The 23,702-nt window shown below is 32.9% G+C and overlaps 1 protein-coding gene across 1 annotated transcript in view; it reads right to left on the bottom strand.

Annotated features, from left to right (window-relative positions):
- Positions 1 to 23,702, bottom strand: part of PCLO (piccolo presynaptic cytomatrix protein) — a 412,549-nt gene that overhangs the window by 80,678 nt on the left and 308,169 nt on the right. Inside the window, exons 11-16 of the mRNA XM_001160384.8 lie at positions 13,532 to 13,640; positions 12,960 to 13,027; positions 11,663 to 11,877; positions 7,858 to 7,908; positions 4,626 to 4,750; positions 2,080 to 2,106 (exon numbers count right to left, since the gene is read on the bottom strand). Coding sequence (XP_001160384.5) covers positions 2,080 to 2,106; positions 4,626 to 4,750; positions 7,858 to 7,908; positions 11,663 to 11,877; positions 12,960 to 13,027; positions 13,532 to 13,640 — 595 coding nt within the window. The remainder of the gene's footprint in view (positions 1 to 2,079; positions 2,107 to 4,625; positions 4,751 to 7,857; positions 7,909 to 11,662; positions 11,878 to 12,959; positions 13,028 to 13,531; positions 13,641 to 23,702) is intronic.

The raw sequence follows: 23,702 nt of genomic DNA on the forward strand, positions 1-23,702 counted from the left end.
TTAAATTTAAGAATGAAAGATGTATTACATTTTATTATTAAAGAAAAGTTGTTTAATTTTCTATATAGTATTTTAAAATAATTTAGTATAATTCAGAAGCTCAAGCATTCTGTACCTTTCTGTTGCAGAGATAACCAACCACTGGTTACAAAAAATGTATGATACACATTGCTAGCAATAATAATAACAACTACTATTGATTGAAAGCTTATTATGTTCCAGACATTATGCTTATCACTTTTGATGTATTTATTTCATGTATTTCACAGAAGGCCTGGGAAGGGAGCTGTTATTATTCCTATTTTGCAGAAGATAAAATAGTTTTAGAGAAATCTTAGAGCTTCTAAGTGACAGGGCTAAAATTCAAACGCAAGTTCTTAAGGACCTCACTTATTGGCTTCCATAGTCTAACTTACAATGTCAGTACCTTGTCAATATAATTCCCTCTTACATTGACAATTCTCAAAGACATGGTGAAAGTGATTTCTAGATGAAAGATATAAGAAAGTAGCTTCTAGATCTTTTAAATAGTTATCTAAGACATGGTATTATTTATAATTTATAAAATATTCTCTCTTTTATAAGTTAAATACAATCTCTATCATTCTGATAATTTTCCCCAAGTTTCTATATATAAAAGATAGGGAGATTCTGAATAATGTGATTAATAATATCTGTTCTAAAAATAACACTATTTCTTTGAAACAAAACTAATTTTGCATATCAGCCTGAGATACCTGGATTGTGTTCTGTGATGAGAGAACCAGCCATAACAAGGAATCTATCACAGCGTCAGTTACATTGTTTGCCATAATTATGTGGCTGTAAGGAAACAAAAAGTTTCTGGGCAATAGCAAGGCTGTGGTAACAAATCCTATTGTTTGAAATATTTACGTATTTATGCTTTTAAAAATCAGAAACAGCCTCATTTGGGAAACAGTTCATTAGTAGTAAATATGTGAAATTTTAATGTCATAGACAAAAACAAATGCTGTACCATTAATAATCTGGGTGGGATTAAAATTCTCATCACCCTATTGCTACAGATCATACATGATTTGCCTTCCCAACTAAATGACACATTTAATTTATAATGCAATGAGAGATGTGCAAAATAATGCTTTTGGCTATGTACTAAGAAATTGCCTTAGTTGACAGTGTAATGATGCAACTTGTTATGAGCTGTATTAGAAAACGCTCCTACTATTGGGAACAAAGGAAGATTATCTTATTGCTAATATACTACAGCAAGCCAATTATGGCATCCTACATTGCATAGCAGAAATTTTGTGGGGCAGAAGTTACAAAGGCATGAAAATGTTTCAACATTAGGTTCAAGTGAGGGACCAAGTTCAAACACCTATTATCGTTTTTTGTTTGTTTGTTTGTTTGTTTTTTTGAGGCTGGAGTGCAGTGGTGCGATCTTGGCTCACTGCAAGCTCCACCTCCTAGGTTCACGCTATTTTCCTGCCTCAGCCTCCCAAGTAGCTGGGACTATAGGTGTCCGCCACCATGCCTAGCTAAGTTTTTGTGTTTTTAGTAGAGATGGGGTTTCACTGTGTTAGCCAGGATGGTCTCGATCTCCTGACCTTGTGATCTGCCCACCTCGGCCTCCCAAAGTCCTGGGATTACAGGCGTAAGCCACCGTGCCCGATGGGATATACACCTCCACTGGACATCCAGAAGACCCATTAATTACTTTTGAAAAATGGCTATAGATATTTTTAATAGAAGACTCGAGAACTTAAATCATGATTATTATGTGAGAAGCTAAATGAGTTTTAGTGAATAGATTATGAGACGTTAGTTATGTCTAATTTCATGGTAATAATATTTTTTTCATTGTTTCTATGCTTTTAATATTTTCTACTTTTCTGTATTCTATTGCACACATCTGCTAAAACTATTTAGAAATATGCTCAGAACAATTTGTTGCAGTGCTGATTCAATAGATACAAACATGTAGAAAAATATAAGTTACAGCCCATGTTGAAGTGCCAGTGAATGTACATAAAAATGCCAAAAGTATAATTCAAGACATAACAGCAGAGCTTGACACTGAAAGAGAAACAACTCTACCTTGCATTCTGGACAACCATGACTTGACTGCATTGATTCCAAGAGCGAGAGTGAAGGGGTAAAACAGGAAAGTAGAAAAGACAGGAAGAAAATAGTTAGGAACAGAAATAAGAAAGAAAACATGAAAATAATAACTAGAGGAGCTATCCCATAAATGACATGAGGCAGAAAATGCTAGAACTACAGTGAAAATAATACCTTGCAAGTGTAATACATTCCAAGGCCTTTGCTTGTCTAATAATTAGGAGTGTGATTGAAAGAAAGACCCAGGAATTGAATAGGGGTAGCTTATTAGCTGCCTTTGAGCCAAACCTCACCAAGTAGGGACGTTTTATTTGACAAATTGCATGAGGATAGCTTTAGGTGGGGCATTTGTTCTCCATTTCACCATGGTTCCCACCATTCCTTGTTGCTTACCCCAGAATGGACTGACAGATTCATGTTACCTGCCTGTCCTTCCTGGTTCTTTAAGTTTGTAACATTCTAATTGACACATATCCTGTAATAAATAAAAGATAGATACTCCCATATTGTGTAAAAGATGATATTCCAGGATATCATTAGAGAATATAGAATATAAACAACAATGCTTTATTTTCATTCTTTCATTTGCAAATGCTAATTACAGACAAATCCTTGGCAGTGATTTCCCCTTGTATCATAATATTGTCATAAATAACATTGAAGGTCTAATAAATCAAAGGCAGAATGAAGTTATCAGTTTGTTGTTGTTGTTAGACTCTAAAAGATATTGCCAAATTATAGTTACAACTACTATATATAGATATAAATGAATTAACATAAAACAAAAACTACCTTTTCCTATACTATGTGACTATTGGTAATCTCTACATAAAATTATTGGTTTTTCAAAATGTTCAATAAAGTAAAACTAGAGCAACCATACCAACAATTCCAAGTTTTTAAAATAAAATTATTGAGAAGGATGAAATTAAAAGCTGTGAACTAACTTTGATATAGCACCTGGCAATTTAAAAATTATTTTCTGAGTATTATCTAATTTGGTTCTCCTGACAAGCTAAAAATGATGATTCTGCCTACCTCGGCTCTCAGGGTTGACAAGAATACTGAATCTCAAAGAAATTGGTGATCTGCCTGTGGTGATATAAATACTAAGCAGCAGATTCAAGGGCAGTGTATAGCTCTAATTTGGATCCTGTTTAAACAAACCAACTACAGTAAAAGAATACACTTCATATAATTAAAATGTTTTTAAATTTGCCACAGATTATTTTATGTCCTAGAAAACAGTCTATTTTGGTGAATGCTCCATGTGTACTTCAAGGGAATATGTAATTTGCTATTGATGGGTAGTATATTCTGTAAATACCAATTAGATCATCAAACCAGCTAGGAAAATATTATGAGGCAACCAAACAATTATTTGAAAAATTTACAATTGTGCTTATATGAAGTATTAAGGCTATTTTTAAATGAGTTTTATTTTTCAGAAATATATACTAAAATATTTGCAGAAATAATTATAATAGCTGGGATTTACTTCCAAGTAATCTGGATTAAGGGAGTGTATGAGGAAAAGAAACATGATTGGTCACTAAGTGATAACTGTTGAGGCTGAGTGATGGGTACATGGTGTGTCAAATTATTCCTTCTACTTGTGAACCACAATGGAAAATTTCCAAGTTAAAAGGAAAATTCAAATGTCACTCCACAAATTAAAACGAAAATGAATAAAAAATAAAACCAGTTTCTCTAAATTACCAACTCAAAGTTCTTTTTATTTTACCTCCATTTGTTGATCTTATGTTTCCATCTTGCTAATTTGGCTGATATGAATTGTTCAAGAGAAGGATAATAATTTGTAGGGTTCAAATCAGTGCTTTGAAACTATCCTTGAGTACTGACTTATATATCAGAACACAGCAATTTGCATTATGTGAAAGTTAAATATCTCCAAAGAACACTTGCTTATATCAACAATTTATACATCACACAAGAGATTCAAAGAGATATTTTTTATTTATTTACCAAAGTCAATACTTCAAATATCACTTTGTGCTATTTTATAATTTTTAAATCAGTGATTTGGAAATATGCGTATAAATAAGGATACATCAAGAAGCCACTTAATCAACACTAACATAATGGAAAATACACATGTCCTATAAAAATAAACAGTAACTTGTAAGTCCTTGAATATTGATTTCTCAGATAAATTTGGGAAGGTAAGCCAATTCTTTAACTTTGACACAAATAATTCCTTAAATGATTTCATAGTGAATCTGATAGTTATCACAGGAGTGGTTTCCAGAATTGAAAGGCTGATTTGCTCTCTTGGAGGCTGGTTTCATTATGATCACTGTTCTTCTACAACCCTGTAAGGCTTAATTACAAGTTTTTAATTCCACCTTATCTACTAATTGGAAATAAATAAATATGACATGTGGAGGAAAGTAAGGAAAAGATAATAAAGTCAATTAAAATGAGGTGTGGAAATTAAAGAGTAGAAAATACTATACTATTGTTTTAAAACATGAGATGAAGTACTTCTTAATTTTACTTACCCTCTCCCTGGAAGAAGGTACACTTTCACAAAAGGGTCAGAATAACCATTGTTGTCTCGAGGAACAAGATTTCTTGCTTGGAGAATATGTATTATGAGATTTCCAAGATCATAGTTAATTTGAAGCTTTAGGAGAGAGAAAAATATTCCATAAGTTTTTAAAAGCATGTTATACATTATCATTCAATATTTACTAGTTTTTTTTAAAGAAAATTCTTATAAGAAGCATCAACTTTCATTTTCATTTTATTTGAAATCAAACAGACCAGTTAATGTCTAATTTAATTGAGAGCTCCCAGGCATATTTTAATTCCTAGCAAACATGCTGTTCATTCTTTCCACAGTGAAAAGGCCTGGCCTGTTTAAAGTTTATTTAGAAGGAAAATCATAAGGTAGAATGCTGGTTATATTTTTTAATTAAATTGCTACTCTTAGGAAAATAGTAAATGTTGTTAATGTTTATTAACAACAATTCCTAGAATTTTGAAAAGAAATTAACTAATTGGTAAATTATTATAAAGTATTATTTGCATTTTGCCAAATAATTAGCAGTGGGGTGGAACTGTTATTTAAAGATAAAGCTGTCAGCACTGAAATGTAAGAATATTTAAGAATACACAGATTATTACTTTTTTATGTTACATTATCTGATATTAAACCTATAGATACCTTTCGGTACCAGCTTTCCTAATAGAGTGAGATACTACAATAATCTTTTTTTCTTTTAATTTTAGAAGCTGAAAAAAGAAGAAGCATTGCTTTATAGATGCTTATTGGCTGCTGCACAATTGTGGCTGAATACTAAAAGACATAATTCAAATAAATATTTGAGAAAACTGCATAATTCAAAATAATTGAGTTAAGCATTTTTTTCTTCTACAATTGAAAGACTCTTTTGGCATCATTTAGAATAAAGCTTAATTCTGTTTGATGTTACTTTTGTTTATTAAATAATAGAGTGGAAGGGATCCATATTTCAAAGGGCAAATCCATATAGAAAGATACTAACTTTTAAAATAATCCATATAAAACAGACATGCTGCATTTATATTTAAAATAGGATAACTCAGATGAGTCATACTTTCCTGTAAAACTTCATAATGAAAATAAATCCTCATTTTAGTATAATTTTGATCTTATTATGTTTCCTGTCAGAAAATACATATTCAATTGCTTATCTCCATCCAGAAAAGACTAGAGTCCCTGACCATAATAAAAGCACAGTGAAAAAGAAAGCAAAGTACCATTAAAGAAGAGGAGAAAGGGGAAGTTTAGAACTCTATGCCATCATGCAGCAACTGTATGCTATAATCTGGTACTGAAATACAGAATATAAAATAACCTGTAATTAATACCACTGAAATTTCAAACAGCTTCCTGATCTTTATTTAAGGAGAAACGCTTCCCCATTCTCTCCTTTCTCTGCCAGCCTTAGAATCCACTTTTAAGTGATGAAGCACCCAAACCGTTTCTTATTGAAATGAAAACTTGCAGGCCACCCGAAGAGAGTGCTTTTCAAAATTTGCTCTGTATGGCCTTAGGGAACATCCAGAGTTACTCAGGGTCAGCTTTGAGAGAGAATGGGATGCCCCAGCAATCTTCAATCACAGCGACTCCAGTGCTGATAGATTCATGGTTTGGTTGTCTACATAAGATTTCATTTGAAATGAGCCTTTGCTAAAATAAAATAATAATAATAATAATTGAAATCACTGCCTTAAGAAAATATCCCCCAAATTAAGAAGGAATAATAGTAGGGTAAATTTCAACTACAGAATTACATCTTAGTCCTTAAGGGAAAGCAAAATAAAATTAGAAAAAACAACAACAATAAAAACAAAAAACACAGTCCAAAAGAAATACTAGTCCAAGGACAGAAGTTTAAAAATAGTAGGAAAGAGAAAGAAGGCTATTAAGAATCAGAAATTCTAGCATTTTCTTTGCTGTTTGTGAAATGAAGAAAGATCAAGTCAGTGAAAAACAGGCTTTCTGGAAGTTGGAAATAGCAGAGAAACAGCCGGATCTGGAGTACAGAGGTCATCAGGGTAGTACTGTTAGTTTGTTCTTAGTAACGTGTCAACCTTCTGCACATTTCCACGCTCACACTCCACTTCTGCTTTGTAGTAGGTTCCTGGATAATCACTTAATTGATTTCTTTGCCTCAATGTCCTCCCTTTATAATATTTCTTGTAGGTCACTGCCATATGAATTTTTATTACACATTCTTTTCAAATAGTCTCTCTCTTACTCCAAAATAGAGATCATGATATATTATGTAGTGGCTAACATTCCTGGGATTGTGTTCAAGGTTTTTTTTAATTTAGTCTTAACCTACTTCTCGAAGCTGATTCTTCAACCATTACTCTCGGACAACAATACCTTTAATTGTACTCTTTCTTCTCCAGGAACATAATCTCCCTTTCTTTATGCTTATATTCAAATTAATTCGAGTTTCTGTTATCCTTTGTGAAGTCTTTTGTGAAAATTTCCTCTAGAATGTATTAGAGATGCAGCTAAGACTCTCTTTCATCTGAAACATACTGTTTTCAATTAGTTACTATTTTATAGTGTTAATTCTTTCTATATGCTATTTCTTATTTAGTCTAAATTACTTCTTGGTATCACCTAAGGTGCAGGTTTTAAAGTTTTATTTTTACTATGACCCACAATCAGAAATATATAAATATCAAAACACAGAGAGAATTTAAAAAGATGATTATCTTTTTATTTTTATATATTTTTCTTTATCTATTTTTATTTTATTTTCCTGATGAAAATTAATTTTATAAGTTACAAAGCAGTTATGACTTATGCTATGAAAAATACTTCTCTACAAAAACTATTCAGCAATTTTTAAAGCAATTTTTGATTAAAAGAAGAAAAAATCCCAGTAGACTCATGAAACTCTTAAAGAGGAAACTTCAAATTTCCAGGAGAATCTGTCATGTTTAAAATACATTGGACAAATATAAAGTAACTGAGGCACAAAACATGTTGACACTGCTAAGATATCAGGCAGATTTCAAAGTATAGAAAAACATAGCTATGATTGGACTTCATAAAACATATATTTGTATTAATATACTATTCTATAAAATTGCATTTTTCCTTTACAGTTCTGTATATATTACAGAATAAGAAAAATCCTAACAGTGTGTTTACAATTTCAACAAACCAGTGGCAAAACAACCAAAAAAGGTTATATAATGGTGACTTTTTAAAAAACTTCATACCTGAATTTCTCCCGTAATTGGATGAGAGACAACCTTTGTTCCATCGGTAGGCTGTAATATTAAAGAACATATATTACATTAATAGATACATTTTTCACATAATTTATCATTTCGGCTTCCTTCTGAAATTAGTTTCTATTTGGTCAGAGCAACTGCTTGGAAAATATATTTTATCCATTTGGCTGCTTCAGAATAATGGTGTCTACTTATGGTTCTCAATACACATTTAATTTTACAGATGCATAAATCTATTTTTCATTTTGGTAAGCCGGCTTTGAAGCTGTAATTTTATACCAGCAGTATTTTCAATTACTTAAGAAAATGAACACTTTAGGTTTAAAGCACTTAATTAAAGTATCTACAGGTTTTAAAGATCTATACAGTAATGTTTAAAATACATTCAACAAATAAAAGATTGGTTTAATACAAGAACTGCCGAGGAGCACTGAAGGTAGAAAAGTCCTTCTTTCACTTCTTTGCTGAATGCTCAGCACCTCCCTGCTCCCTTCCAGAGTGAATCACCCACTCAATCACTTTCCCTATAAAAATTCCAAAGAAATTTTTATAGAACTAGTAAAACATTCCTAAAATTCATTTACAGCCACAAAAGACCCTAATAGCCAAAGCAATTTTGAGCTAAAAGAACAAAGCCAGAGGAATTATGCTACTTGATTTCAAAATCTACTACAAAGCTATAGTAATCAAAGCAGGATGGTATGGCATAAAAGCAGACAGACATAAGGAATGGAACACAATAGACAACCCCCAAATAAATACATTCATTTACAGTCAATTGACTTTCAGCAAAGATGTTAAGAACACATAATGGGCAAAGGATAGTCTCTCTAATAAATGGTACCAGGAAAACTGGACATCCACATGCAGAGGAATAAAATTAGATCCTTATCTCACACCATATACAAAAATCATCTCAAAATAGATTAAAGATTTAAATATAAGACCTGAAAATTTAAAATTATTAGAGAGAAACATAAGGGAAAAGCTCTATGACATTGGTCTGAGCAAAGATTTTTTTGGAGATGACTCCGAAAGCACAGGCAACAAAAGCAAAAATAAAAAATAGAAGTACAACAAACTAAAAGGCTTTTGCATAGCCAATCAGCTTCTGCTGATTGTTTCAATCAACAGAGTGAAGAGACAACCTATAGAATGTGAGAAAATATTTGCAAACCATACATCTGACAGGGTGTTAATATCCAAAATATACAAGAAAGTCAAACAACTCAACAGCAGGAAAACAAACAACCTGAATTAAAAATGGGCAGAGATTTGGAATAGACATTTCTCAGAAGAAGACATACAAAGGACTAAGAGGTATATAAAAAATCAACATCATTAATCATCAGAGAAATACAAATTAAAACCACAATGAGATATCAACTCACCCCAGTCAAAATGGCTGTTATCCAAAAGAAAAAAGATAGTGAGTGATGGTGAGAATGTGGAGAAAGGGAACCCTTGTACACTGTTGGTGGGAATGTAAATTGATATATCCATAATGGAAAACAGTATGGAGGTTCCTCAAAAAAATTAAAAATAGAGCTACCATATGATCCAGCAATCTCACTGCTGAGCATATATCCAAAGGAAACGAGATCAGTATGTCAGAGATACCAACACTCTCAGGTTCATTGCAGCATTATTCACAATAGCCCAGATATAGTACCAACCTAAGTGTCTATCAATTGATGATTAGGTAACGAAAATGTGTTACATATACACAACAGAATATTATTTAGCCTTAAAAAACAAGGAAGTCCTGTCATTTGTAACAAGATGGATAAACCTGAAGGACATTATGTTAAGTGGAATAATTCATGCACAGAAAGATAAATGCCACATTATCTCACTCATATGTGGAATCTAACAAAGTTGAACTTATAGAAGCATAGAGAAGAATGGTAGTTACCAGGGGCTAAGAGAAAAGGAAGGATTGGAATGATGGTCAAAGGGTACAAACTTCTCTTAGAAGGAAGTCAAAAGCTCTGTTATACAACATGGTGACTACAGTTAATAGTAAATGTATATATTCTTCAAAATTGTGAAGAGAGTAGATTTAAAAAAATTTTTTTAAGCCAAATATTTCAGAGGAATGAAGAGTAGATTTCAAGTGTTCAGACCACAAAAAAATAAGTGAGGTAATCCATGTTAATTAGCTCAATGTAGCCATTCCACAATGTATTCATTTTTTTTTTTTTTTTTTTGGAGACAGAGTCTCACTCTGTCCCCTCCGGCTAGAGTGCAGTGGTGTGATCTCTGCTCACTGCAACTCCGCCTCCCATATTCAAGTGATTCTCCCACCTCAGCCTCCTGAGTAGCTGGGACTACAGGCATGTGCCACCACACCTGGCTAATTTTTGTATTTTTTGGTAGAGATGGGGTTTCACTGTGTTGGTTAGGGTGGTCTCGAACTCCTGGTCTCAAGTTCTGCCTCTCCTGGCCTCCCAAAATGCTGGGATTACAGGCATGAGCCACCATGCCAGGCCACAATGTATACATATTTTAAAACATCATGCTGTACAGTATAAACATATACAAGTTTTGTTAATTAAAAATAATTTAAAATTTAAAAATCTAAGCATTATTGCATGAGATGGTTAATTGCTTAATTTAAAAAGAAGTTGTCTTCAAATATGTTCAAATTGTATTTTTATAACATAGAAACATCTACAAAACAGAATTTAGTATTAATTATGTTGGTATTTTAGTTGGCTAGTTTATGAATTATTTTTAAATGATTATCAAAATAGAGCCTCTATGAAGTAATTATTCAAAATTAGCACATAATTGCTTGTGGTAAAATGTAGTTGTGTTAAAATTTATTTTAAAATTTAGCCTAACTGCCCTTGAAATTACTTTGTTTATGAAGCTTTTCTATATTTAGTTTCAAACAAATCATTTTACGATGCAATGATTAAGGTCAACCTACTTTTGTTGTTTGCTTCTGAATAAAAGGATTCTTTTTTTGGTGATATCTGCTGTATTTTTATAGTTAAAAAACAAACTTTATTTTTTATGTCTGGTCACTTGACCTAAGCATATACAGCCTGTCCTTCCCATATATCTCACCACATAAAGACAAACCTTTATTCATTTTTAAACAAAAGGACACTTTTTTCGCATGTATTTATCAACTACAGGGATAGTTTTTCTTAAGAATCAAATCTATGAGGGAAATCATAAATTTTGTATATTTCCTCTGCTTTTTATAAGGTTAAAAAATAATTTTATGCTTTTTTAAATTCCCCGGCACTTTGAAACAATAGCATTGGAAGCATTTGTTTCGAATGAAGATTTGCATCAATAAAAAAATGCTTAATATGGAATTGAGGATAAAGTTCAAAGTAGTGATAACATGTTACTGGTTTTCCTTGTTTGTTATTGTCTTAAATTTTCTTTATCACTGTGTCCTTTTTACTTAATTATAAAATCTAATGTAATATGTACCTTTTGTTCCAAAAAGATGCAAAGCTAATATTCTATATACGTATCTCAGATTCATGCAACAACAAAGAGAACCAGAAAATATAAAGTATCAGAGACATTTTTCAAGTTCCTCATAATAACTACTGAAATATTTAAAAGATGTAGAAATACATCATCTTGATACATCTTGATCAGTTTTGTACTCAGAAGAGAAAAAATGTTTCTTGTTTTGATAGATCATCTGGAAATGAGAAATCATAAGAAAAATACTTTAGAAAATGATATTTTATTTTCTGTCTCTATGCTGAATAAAGAGCTAGAAAACAAGTGGGTCAGAGGTCACATCAACAATCCTCACCTTGCTGCTGCCGTGCTTCTTTTTGCTCACTGAGGGGGACCCTGGTTGCCCAGGGCTGGGAACGGAACTGGATCCTGCTGATGTAGGACCTGAATGAACATGAGATCCTTTTTCAACAACTGATGACAGAACCAGCGGTGACTGCTGTAGTGAAACCTTCTGGAGTTCTGCTGCCAACTGCTTAGGATCAACCCCTGGGGATTTCGCCTTATCCACTACAACAAAATGAAATAGATTTACATACTTCTCCATTTCATAGGTACTTTATACCATGGAACTATGTGAGTTCTAGGTGACAAAGGTAAAACATTACCTATAAAATAAGCTAAACTTTAAAAATGAAATTAACTCTATTGCACTTTTATGTATCAATTTCTAAGGAAGTCTACAAGGCTCTGAGAAGAGTGACATAATGCTGAATTACAGAGGAATAGTGAAGTTCCTGTTGCATCTTCAGAAAAATGTTTTTAATATTTTACATGAAGAATTATTTGAATGATGCAATATCCTATTTTATCCATTGGAACTTAATTTGTATGATTAGCTGTTTTTCCTTCCTTAAATTTTACATAGTTCTTTTTCTAAGGGGAAAATTTTCTAAGGGGAAATTTTTAATGGGTTTATTTATATTTACAAATGTATTAAAATTCATATAACACTTGGTCTATTCTGCTTAGTACAATAACCCAGACTACTAGAATTGTGGCTGTCAGAGTAGGAAGTGCTCAACAAAAATTTATTAAACATAGGAAAAAGTGATGTTTTTAATCTTACAATGGATTTAACAAATTTGTAGATTATATTTGTTATTCAAGAAAGAGTTAAATCTATCTCATCATGTACTTATGAAATTACATGTTGATTTTCGTTTACCATAAAAAGGCAATGAAAGGGTTCAGGAATAATTTTTTCAAAAACCCAGTTACTCTAAAAAGAATCAAGTACGCTCTAAAAATTATGTAAAACCAAAAAGAAATGGCTCCAAGCATTACTTTCACAGGATGAATTCATATTTAAAGAATTAAAACTGTGAACTCATGCAGCAAGGATTTTACGTGAACTTGTTTAAGGGGACTAACATGCAAATATGTATTTCCCCAGAATGCTAACACTGTAGCTACAATGCCCTAGATTTTATTTATAATTATATAAATACATAAAAATCTCTATCCATAACTTTATATTTGTCTATATCTGTGTTTATGTCTACATCTTCATCTACAATTACATCTGCCTCTGCAATTACTTCTATTTCTATCTCTTTATTTACAGTTGAAACTAGATTTCTTTTACCTACCAGCTTTTGGTGGCTCATGAAGTTCCAGATGCTGGGAATTTTCAGAATCTGATAGCATATTGAGGTCCCTAAAAATTAAAACAAAACATTAAGAAAGATATTGAGGAAATCTGAGACAAAGAGCACTTTTTTCCAACTACCCTTAATTTTTTTCATAGGTAAATGAGAAGTGGTTAATGATATAAAGCAACTCCAAAGCATGCCTACCATCCTAACCCAATATATATTTGCAATGCAGTTAAAAGTCAGAGCTGATAAAAATGATTATTTAAGGTGAAATCTTTATGAATTAAATGTAAGTTCATTTTTAAATACATATCCATGAAATCTAAATGGGTTCAGGCTTTCATTTAAATGAAGCATGTTTCCATAAAAGCATGAAAGGGAAGAGGCTGTTGACACAATCAGAAACTAAGTTAGCTGAATTCTTTCTATGCTTTAGGCTTTGATTCACTTTATTTTATAATTCCAGAAAATCTTGCTAACTGGCAAAGGTTCCACCTTAACAATTTTAAATTAAAAGAGTCATGGATAGCCAAAAAATGGAAACAGAAAGATGGGGAAAAACTCACAGTCTTACACATATTTCTGCTTCCCCACTTTGCTGACTAATGATACTCTGAACTTCTTCATATGTTTTAGAAGTCAAGGGAATTCCATTCCATTCCAATACTTGCATCCCTAGAAAGACAAATTTGAATATAAAATCAAACGTGTGCTATCTCTAGTCTGGGTACATATGGCACTGAAGACATTTATTTGCATTTAGAAGTCAACTCAGCACACCATTTTAGAGAACATCAGTTCCAAGTTCTCTGCAACATTAATACCAAAACCATTATGTAGTTTGATCTCATTAACTTACCTGAACACATAAAATATATTTAATACAACATGCAAAATTTTGCTTTTGAAAATCTGTGTAATATCAAACGCATGCATTCTGTTCACACTGCCATAAAAAACATTATTGAATATATATTGCTCAGACCAATTTTGTATAGGAAACAAACAAACAATTAGAAACCCCAATATAATTTTCCTGCGGGGAACAAGCTACTAGAAGAATGTATTTGGTACTTTATCATGAAATGGGAGCAGTAGAAAAAAGTCATTTGGATTTCTCCATTTCAGAAACTGTTGTAGCTTCTATTTTGTCCAGATGAAACAGAATGCCACTTCGTGTCTTTTTCTTCACGGTATACCAGACATCCCTGAATTGAGGAATAGCAGGAATGTTATAGGAAGGGCAGCTGCAGGGGTCTGTGACCTGTGCACTAGTACAAGGCCCTGTGCTCAGAAAGGCCTATGCTTGGTTTAATGCTCTGCTCTTGTCATCTTGACATTCTTAGTAACATTTGAACAAGGAACCCACATTTTAATTTTGCATTGGGTTTTGTAAATTATGTAGCTGGCCTGGCCTGACCTGGTCAGGGCATTTCATTTTTCCTCTCTATCTAGAAAGATAATTTCATAGAAAAAAGAAAAGTGTAACATAATTAATATTTCAATATTTTACATCTAGCTCCTTTGGTCCATTTTATATGACCTGTCAAAATCATTGAGGGGTCCACGTGTGGCATGATTCACATTGTCCTGACATGCAGCTATGTGAACTGGGTACAGTAGATGAACCCATCCAAGATAGTGCTCAAATATTTGTGAACTCCACCAGCTTTATTTGAGAAAAATGTCTATATACCACAATTATGTTGTTGAACCATTATTTATTTATTTATTTATTTATTTTAGACAGGTCCCACTCTGTCGCCCAGACTGGAGTGCAGTGGTGTAATCTCTGCTCACTGCAAGCTCCGCCTTCCAGGCTCAAGCAATTCTCCTGCCTCAGCCTCCCAAGTAGCTGGGATTACAGGTGTGCGCCACCACGCCTGGCTAATTTTTGTATTTTTAGTAGAGACAGAGTTTCACCATGTTGGCCAGGCTGGTCTCAAACTCCTAACCTCAAATGATCCACCTGCCTCAGCCTCCCAAAGTGCTGGGATTATAGGCATAAGCCACTGTGCCTGGCCTGAACCATTAGGTTTTTAATGAGCTTCACAGATGCCTATGTGAAATTACCTATTGATCATCATTGGCTCCAGTGGGAAATTCTAAACATGGCATGATTGTATATGTAAAAGTTTTGATGATTATGATATATATTAGAAAGCATATTACCAGTTGCAAGTAAGTAAAGGAAAAACTTTTACACTATAGTCAAATGGTAAAAGAATTCCATAAAAAGGCTCACAATAACACAAACAAGAATGACTTTTCTATAACTTACTCCAAGGAAACTTTATCTTCAGATGGGCCTTAGGTTTATTTCAACAATCCCAGGCTGTTGTACATATAAAATGAGAAAATTATGTAAAAGACAGTGACAACAACACTAAATAAAAATATAGCACGCTGAAAGAGGAAAATAAAGCACTTTTTTTAAATAAGGAGGAAGAGTACATTAATAAACAGATGATTTTGAATTCAATCAAATTAAAGTTATTATATTTCAGAAATTGCATTGTCACATTTCTGCAGGAGCACATACTATGAAAAGGAATAGTCACATATTTTCATGCTTTTTCTGTTGAATTTACCTGTTCATTCTTCACATCCCAAAATAAAAGGGCAAATTTACAAAACAATTATCCTGTAAAATTAAAAAAATGCTTCTAAAGAACTAGTATGGTTAATAAAATTTCTTAAAAAATTATACAGATAACTAGGGTCTCGCCTGGATATACACCTGACACCATAAACTACACGATCTGCTCCATACCACAATGCACCAACGGAAATTCTTTTTGTGCCACCTCAGTTTCCCACCCTAGTTGTTTCAGCGCTGTAGTTCAAAAGAATGGGACAATTCTTTTATCATTGCTTGTTGCCTACAGTGAGACACCATAGGGAAGATGACCACTGAACACAGTCATTTAATAATATTTTCCTTTTCTATTGTCTATCTTCCTACAAATTCTATGAGCCATATTAAAATAATGAATGATATACAGGTATAACAAATCGCTCCTTATTTATCTCAAAAGAGGTTCTAGTAGTTGTGAAAATTAAATATGGCATTTCGAATATATATGAAAAATATTTGTTAATTGTAACATTATATAAACTATTTAAAATGCATGCAAAATTTGTTGAAAATTATTATGATCTGTGGATGTTCAATAATGTATCTTGTCATTTAATAGGTTTGAATATAAGCATTTTTAGTCTCAAAACAGCTTTTCACACTGCGTTTTAGAAAGATTTTCTGGAAAATATTACCCATGTGAATTATGATATTTATTATTTAGTATTATAAGTAAACATTTATATTTTCTTTACATTTAAATCATTACAAATTTCAGGTATGAAAGTACACAGATGAGACTTAAATTCCTTGAAAGTACCTATTTAAATAGCTTATTATTATTATTATTTATTTATTTTTTGAGACAGGGTCCTGCACTATCACCCAGGCTAGAGTGCAGTGGCACAATCTTGGCTCACTGCAACCTCTGCCAACCGGGTTCAAGTGATTCTCCTGCCTTAGGCTCCTGAGTAGCTGGGATTACAGGCACCCACCATCACACCCAGCTAGTTTTTGCATTTTTAGTAGAGACAGGGTTTCACCATGTTGGCCAGCCTGGTCTTGAACTCCTGACCTCAAGTGATCCACTGACCTCAGCCTCCCAAAGTGCTGGGATTACAGGCATGAGCCACCATGCCTGGCCTTTAATAGCTTTTAATAGGAAATTAAGACAGTCTGGATTTTTGCTGAATATGTAGCATCGATGATAGGATTTGTTGCAAAGTCTCTTGCTTAATAGGCTACTAAACACTGAAAAAGACAATAATTAGGTAATTCAAGAACTTAGTATTAACATAAAACATTATCAAATATATGTTTTCATAACCTCTAGGATTACTTAATATTGTATGCTCCTTAAATGGGCAAAAGCTATTCCTCTCTTTATAATACAAAATTTCATGTTATGTTATTTCTTGATCTATATTTAATATTTACCATCACATTAAAAACATCTTACTGACTAAAATTATTCAGTTAGTTAAAAATCTTACAGGTTACTCTACATCCAAACATATGCCACACAAAAGCTCCTGACGTCTGTTCATTTTATTCATTCCACATGTATTTTTCTAACACTTCATATGTGGTATGCACTACACAATTCATCACCTTTGTTTATGTCTAACATTTTATGGTGTTATAAAAATTAATAAAAATGATAGTCTACTAGAAAACAATTGGAAATATCTAAGCAATTAGTAAAATAAAGATCATTCACACAGGAGGAAGTTCCAAAACTTTTGCAAGTATATGAAGAAAACCCCAGATTCATTAGTCATTAGAAAGTGCAAATTGAAGCCATAATATATTACCTAACTGTCATCATATTGGGACATATTTGAAAACCATAAAATGCTATGTGTTGATTGGAATGTGGGATTGGTGACCTTGACTTCATCAAGGAGATATTCTTGGTAGATGGTTGTTCTGGTTTATTCTCTCTCTAAAATGTGAGAATACTATGACTATAAATAGATAAAATAAAACAACCTCTTATTTACAATTTATTAACATGGAATTATTTTAATGAGAATGCACATGAGTGCAACTGTTCTGGAAGGCAATCTGGCAGAATGTAGTTAAATTAAGCATATGCATACTCTATCACCTAAAAATTATTTGTGGGTATGTATTTGTGAGGAGGTGGAGGTATCAAGAGAAATAGGCATTGAGAGCATTGAGAGTGCTGTGAACGCTCACGATGAAAATACTTGGCAGAGGCTGGAAGAAACAGACCATACCAGGTGTTAACACCAGAAGGTGGATCCATCCTGAAGTCTTTGCCAAGTTAAAAACAAGTGAGAAACAGGATCTGACCTATAGGGCAATGTTATTTATGTTGATTTAAATAACACGTGCACAAAATAAATCATTACATATTTTATGAATAAATACCAAGCATCTCATAAATTATAATAGTTGTTCACAGAAGGGAGAGCAGAATGGGAAAATAAGATAAAGGAAAATGAATGTGTTAATAAATGAATAAAGAAATGAAAAAAATGCAGGAGCAGACCTTGAAAAAAAATAAAGGCCCAAACCTAATTTAAAAATGTGTAGTATAAATTATTTGTAATTTGTTTGCTATCTTTTCCATACTAAGATTATTAATCATGACTATAGGTTAATTTTCCAAATTTGAACAATCACTCTCAGGAGTCTTCTATAAAGCGCTAGCAGCAGCAGCAAAAGATCAGCTGAACATGGCCATCTCCCCTGGCGGACTCAACAGCAAACACATCTTGCAAGTGGGCTTCAATACAATTGTCCAAATCAATTATACTAATTGCTCATTCATTTTAATGTTAGGCAGTGTTAATGTATGAGAAAGACATAGATAGAGAAGTGGATTTTATTTTTTAAATTTATATATTTTTCATATTTTACAATTTTGATCTATTTATATATTAACATACAAGGGGGAAAGGTAAGAAGGATGGAAGAAAGGAAAGAAGAAGGATCAAAGAAAGGAAGGAGTAAAAAGAAAGGAAGGGGGGAATCTTTGGTAAAGGAAAAAATTAGTATTTGAATAGTGTCCTGCTTATTTACAGAACAAGGAGATACACTCAGTCATAATAAGAGATTTAAACTAGGGTATATTTTCCTGAGTATATTTATTTTGAAATATACAATAAACTATTTGTGATGGTTAATATTGAGTGTCAACTTGATTGGATTGAAGGATGCAGTATTGTTCCTGGGTGTGTCTGTGAGGGTGTTGCCAAATCAGATTAACATTTTAGTCAATGAGCTGGGAGAGGCTGACCCACCCTCAGTCTGGGTGGGCACCAGCTAATCAGCTGCCAGTGTGGCTAGAATAAAGCAGACAGAAGAAGCTGGAAAGAGCCGACTTGCTGAGTCTTCTGGCCTTCATCTTTCTCTAGTGATGGATGCTTCCTGCCCTAGAACATCAGACTCCAAGTTCTTTAGCTTTTGGACTCTTGGATGTACACCAGTGGTTTGCCAGGGACTCTTGGGCCTTTGGGCACTGCTGGCTTCCTACTTTTGAGGTTTTGGGATTCGGGCTGATCCACTACTGGTTTCCTTGCTCCTCAACTTGCAGATGGCCTATCATGCGACTTTATATTGTGATCGTGAGTCAATTCTCCTTAATAAACTCCCTTTCATATATACATATATCCTATTAGTGCTATCTCTCTAGAGAACCCTGACTAATCCACTGTTGTTAAGTATATTCACTCTACTGTGCTATTGAACACTGGATCTTATTTATTCTCTCCAACTGTATTTTGGTACCCATTAACCAACCTCTTTTCATGCCTCACTTCAAATCCTTCCCAGCCTTTGGCAACCATCATTTTATTCTCCATCTGTATGAGATCAACATTTTTAGCTCCTACATATGGAGTGAGAACATGCAATATTTTATTTTCTATGACTGGCTTATTTCATCTAACATAATGACCTCCAATTCCAGCCATGTTGCTGCAAATGATGAGATCTCATTCCTTTTTATGGCTGAATAGAATTCCATGGTGTATACATGTACAATCTCTTTACCCATTTATAAAATTTTGAAGTTGAAAAGTGTTGTGTTGAAGAGCTAATCTCATAATAATATTGATATTTTAAAATTATTATTGCTATTATTTTTATTTTTTGTACTCATGGTTCAAACAAAACTTAAAATAGAGCTTCAATATACAAAATATATAAAAATGGGCCTACTTTCATCAAAGCAGGCTCAATCTTCCTTCTAGCCTCCTCATCATTCTCCAGATCCTATTCTATAGGTACCCTTAGACACACCCTGTTTCCCTGATGTACATGAGTTGTGAGTTTAAAATAACATCACAACCTGAATAAGGGCATAAGAACAATTGCTATTAACTAGGACACTGTTTCTTGAGATGTACTGGAAGGAAGGTACTCTGAATTTCCGTTTATTGAAAATGAAATCTTAATTGGTTTAAAAACTATAATTTTTTTAACCCAATAACTATAGGAATAAGGCTTTCAAATAGAGCTCTGTGTAATATTTACCATTAAAAATTAAAATTTGCCTATCTCTCAATAAACAGAATACACACTATTTTTATATAGATAAATATTTTCTTTATCAGAAATATGGTTTATGAGCCACCTTGCTGTTGGTAGCTGACTGTTGACATGTTCTTTTCACCCTAATTGAATTGTGTTCACATGTAGTTTGGTTATTTACTAGTTGTTGTGCCCTTGAGCAAGTTGGTTAATCCTCCTCCATCCTTGACTCCCTCAAGGGGATTGTACTTGCTAGATGACTGCTCTAGTTTTATTTCCATCCTATGATAGAGAATACAATATGACAGAATGGGAAACACAAAACAGCTGCTTGTTTACAACTTATAAATATGCATTTTTTGAGCTGAAGGTTTATATAAGAAATTTAAAAAATACTTTAGGATCCTAAAACTTCCATTTTGTTCTTAATTATTTTCCTTACCTATAGCTGTTCTTGACATATACAGTAAAACTTCCCCAAGCATAGAAATCATGTCATCTAATTTTTCTTTTTTGCACTTCCCACATCTCCTCTCATGGCCCTCTCAGTGGCAGTTGTCCAGGTTCTTTGGCTTTGTCTTGGCTCCCCTGGGTGCCAATGGTGTCCCCCTTACTGAGTTTCTTTTCTCTCGGCATTGTTACATTGTTATATTTGTAACATTTGGATTGGTTAACTCTGCATGGGACATCCAATCTGCAGTCTGAATCTAAATTTGGTTTAAATCTACATGCCAAGCAGACAAATATTTATCATTAATGCCACTAACCCAAAGTTGATTTAAATGCAAAATACCAAAATTTTACTCCATCATACACTTAAAAAACATGTGATACGTCATAATCTTATCTCTTCATAATATAAAGATAATATAATTTTAAACTCATTAAAAATTTTAATGCAAATTTTATAAATGAATATTCTTTCAAATTTTAGTAGTATTAAATATACATATATAGGAGATTTGCAGTATCATCCTACTCTTTTGCTTTAAGTCACTGTATTTTTATATTGAATATAAAATGAATGAAACAGATTGTTATGCAAACTTATATGCTATGATAATATACTCTGTTTCCATTTTTGGGCAGGACTGTTGACAAGAATTCTTTAGATAAATGTTATACAGCATGGTTATCTTTTTAAATCGCTCAGAGTTAGAGAAGGTAAATTCTGTATTTGAAACTCTCATTGATTTGGGATGTGATCTTGGACAATTTACTTTCCATGTACTTTCTTTCACTCTCAAATTTTGTGAAGAACAAGCAATTAAAATTAGCAAAGTGTGACTTGCATATATAAACTCCAAAATGAAATAAATTTACATATTTTTAAAACTTTTCATCACATTTTGAATAAAAGAAATTTAAGAAATACCAAAGACTACAGTTGAATGGTCTGAGCTCACTGGTATTTCTTTTCTAGGTCTGAGTACACTGAAAGTATTTAGAGTCAATGACTTCTTTACTCACATATCTAAAATAGATTTAGCTCCAATCACAAAAAAAGTATAATTGTAAAATAAACAGATTCTTACTTATATCACAGTATTAATGGTTAACAATAAAAATATTGTTCAAAAGGATTTCATCGTCAAATGTGTTGTAAAAGCTCAAGTCACAACCATTTTTTAGGCTAATGTTATATAGTAAGCAAGATCCTTATAAGCACTGTAGTTTTAATCTGTTATACTATATATTTAAAAAGTGACACCTAAGAGGTGATATAACTTGTCTAATATCCCACAGAATGGTAGTACAGAAATATGAACCCCAACCATCTCCTAGGCCAATGCATGTATCAGTAAATAAAAAAACTCATTCAACTTATGCCAACTAAACCTACATGCTAGCCTACCTGAAGGCAAACTATGTTCAAATATGTGAAACTTAGCAAAAATAACATATATTATTTGTAATGCCATTTAAATTGCAACATAATATGATAATTTGGAAATTTTATTAATTGCCTACATGCTGATATTATTTGGAGGCTTGGACATGCAAAAACTGAAGACATTACTGAATGAAGAGAAAGTTGCTGTGGGATATATCACTTATGGTGAGTAAACAGTGACAGAAATGAATAAAATTTGATTGGGTCTCTTATCCCTTTTCCCCATCTCACTCCCAGAAGAGAAGACAATATCATATTTCTCCAGGGAGATTGAGGCAAAATTATGCTGAATCTTACTGGGAAGAAAAATAATGTAAGAAGGATGAAAGAATAGGAGGTGCAGAGTCAGTGCTAGGGAGGAAATGGTGGTTGGAGGTTCCAAAGGAAGTAGGGACCAGCATCCTGCTTGTTTATATTGCCTATGGAAGATGTCTGGCATATTTTTTCAATAAAAATTGCCAAGAGGTGCCTTTAGAAAGTTGAACACTAGATTCTGTGACTCTCAATGTAGGCAAAACTACTCTTGTGAAAACTTGGGCACAGTTAAGGGAGCTACTCATTATCAGGGAAGTGTGCTAGCTTTGACATTGCACTCTTAGTGGTGTGGACTGATGTACAGAGGCCCAAACTCCAGTGTTCTAGAATGTGTAATACCCTCACTGGGAAGTTCCTCAAGGCATGTGGTGCAGGAAACACCAAATGATGAATGCAATTCAATTTCCTACCAACAGATGAAAGAAAGATTGGACTTGATTACATTTGATTTACAGAAAAAGTATTATTTATTATACTCAAATGACTGTTGCAAAGATATGCTTTTTAAATATACTTAGTGTGAATAAGGGAATATAATTAGCCATGATTTGTGGACCAACCTGTTAGAAGATTATCATGATAGGATTCGATTTCTAATCACCATGACCACTAAAACAATCCAGTCCAGTATTTCCTTGAAGGATTGGTATAGATGCCAAAAGCCATTTTATGGCTACAGTTCATTGTATTTCTCATTCTATGTGTTATTTGGAACAGACTGAATCAGAAAGTGGCTGAATGAGGCAGAATAAGGGATATGAGTATATTAGTATAATTTGATTGGCCCCTAGAAAATAATGTTACATGGGAAGTTATCAATAGATATGTAATGTCATCATCTCACTTGAAGTAGATTGCAGTTTATAAGTTTATAACTTCTTCCTAGTTTAATATCACAATTTATTTGTTAGAATGCTCAGAATGGATGTTTTTTACTAACTTTCTAATAAAATGATATTAACAGATTAATACTGGTCTGCTGTGGTTTGAACGCCTCCTCAAAAACTCATGTTGCAATTTAATTGCCAATGTTATGGTATTGGGGGGTGGGTAGGGCCTTTAAGAGATGATGAGGCCAAGCCCTAATGGATGGATTAATGCCATTATTTCAGGAGTGGGTTAGTTATCCCAAAAGTGAGTTCCAGATACAAAGGATGAGTTCAACCTGATTTCCTTACTCTCTCTGTGTTGTATGCTTACTTGAAAGAGCATGCCTCTTCACTATTTTATGACACAGCAAGAAGGTCCTCTCAAGATGCCACACTGTGATCTTAGACTTATCAGCCTGAAGAACTTTAAGAAATGAATTTCTTTTCTTTATAAATTACTCAGTCTCTGCTATTCTGTCATAGTAGCAGAAAACAGACTAAAATGCTATCAAATCTTATGAATACCATAATCATTTAACAATAACAAACTAAACCAATACTATATGGATTGTGTAGAA

The sequence above is a fragment of the Pan troglodytes genome, chromosome 6 (assembly GCF_028858775.2).
Source record: "Pan troglodytes isolate AG18354 chromosome 6, NHGRI_mPanTro3-v2.0_pri, whole genome shotgun sequence".
Lineage (NCBI taxonomy): Eukaryota > Metazoa > Chordata > Mammalia > Primates > Hominidae > Pan > Pan troglodytes.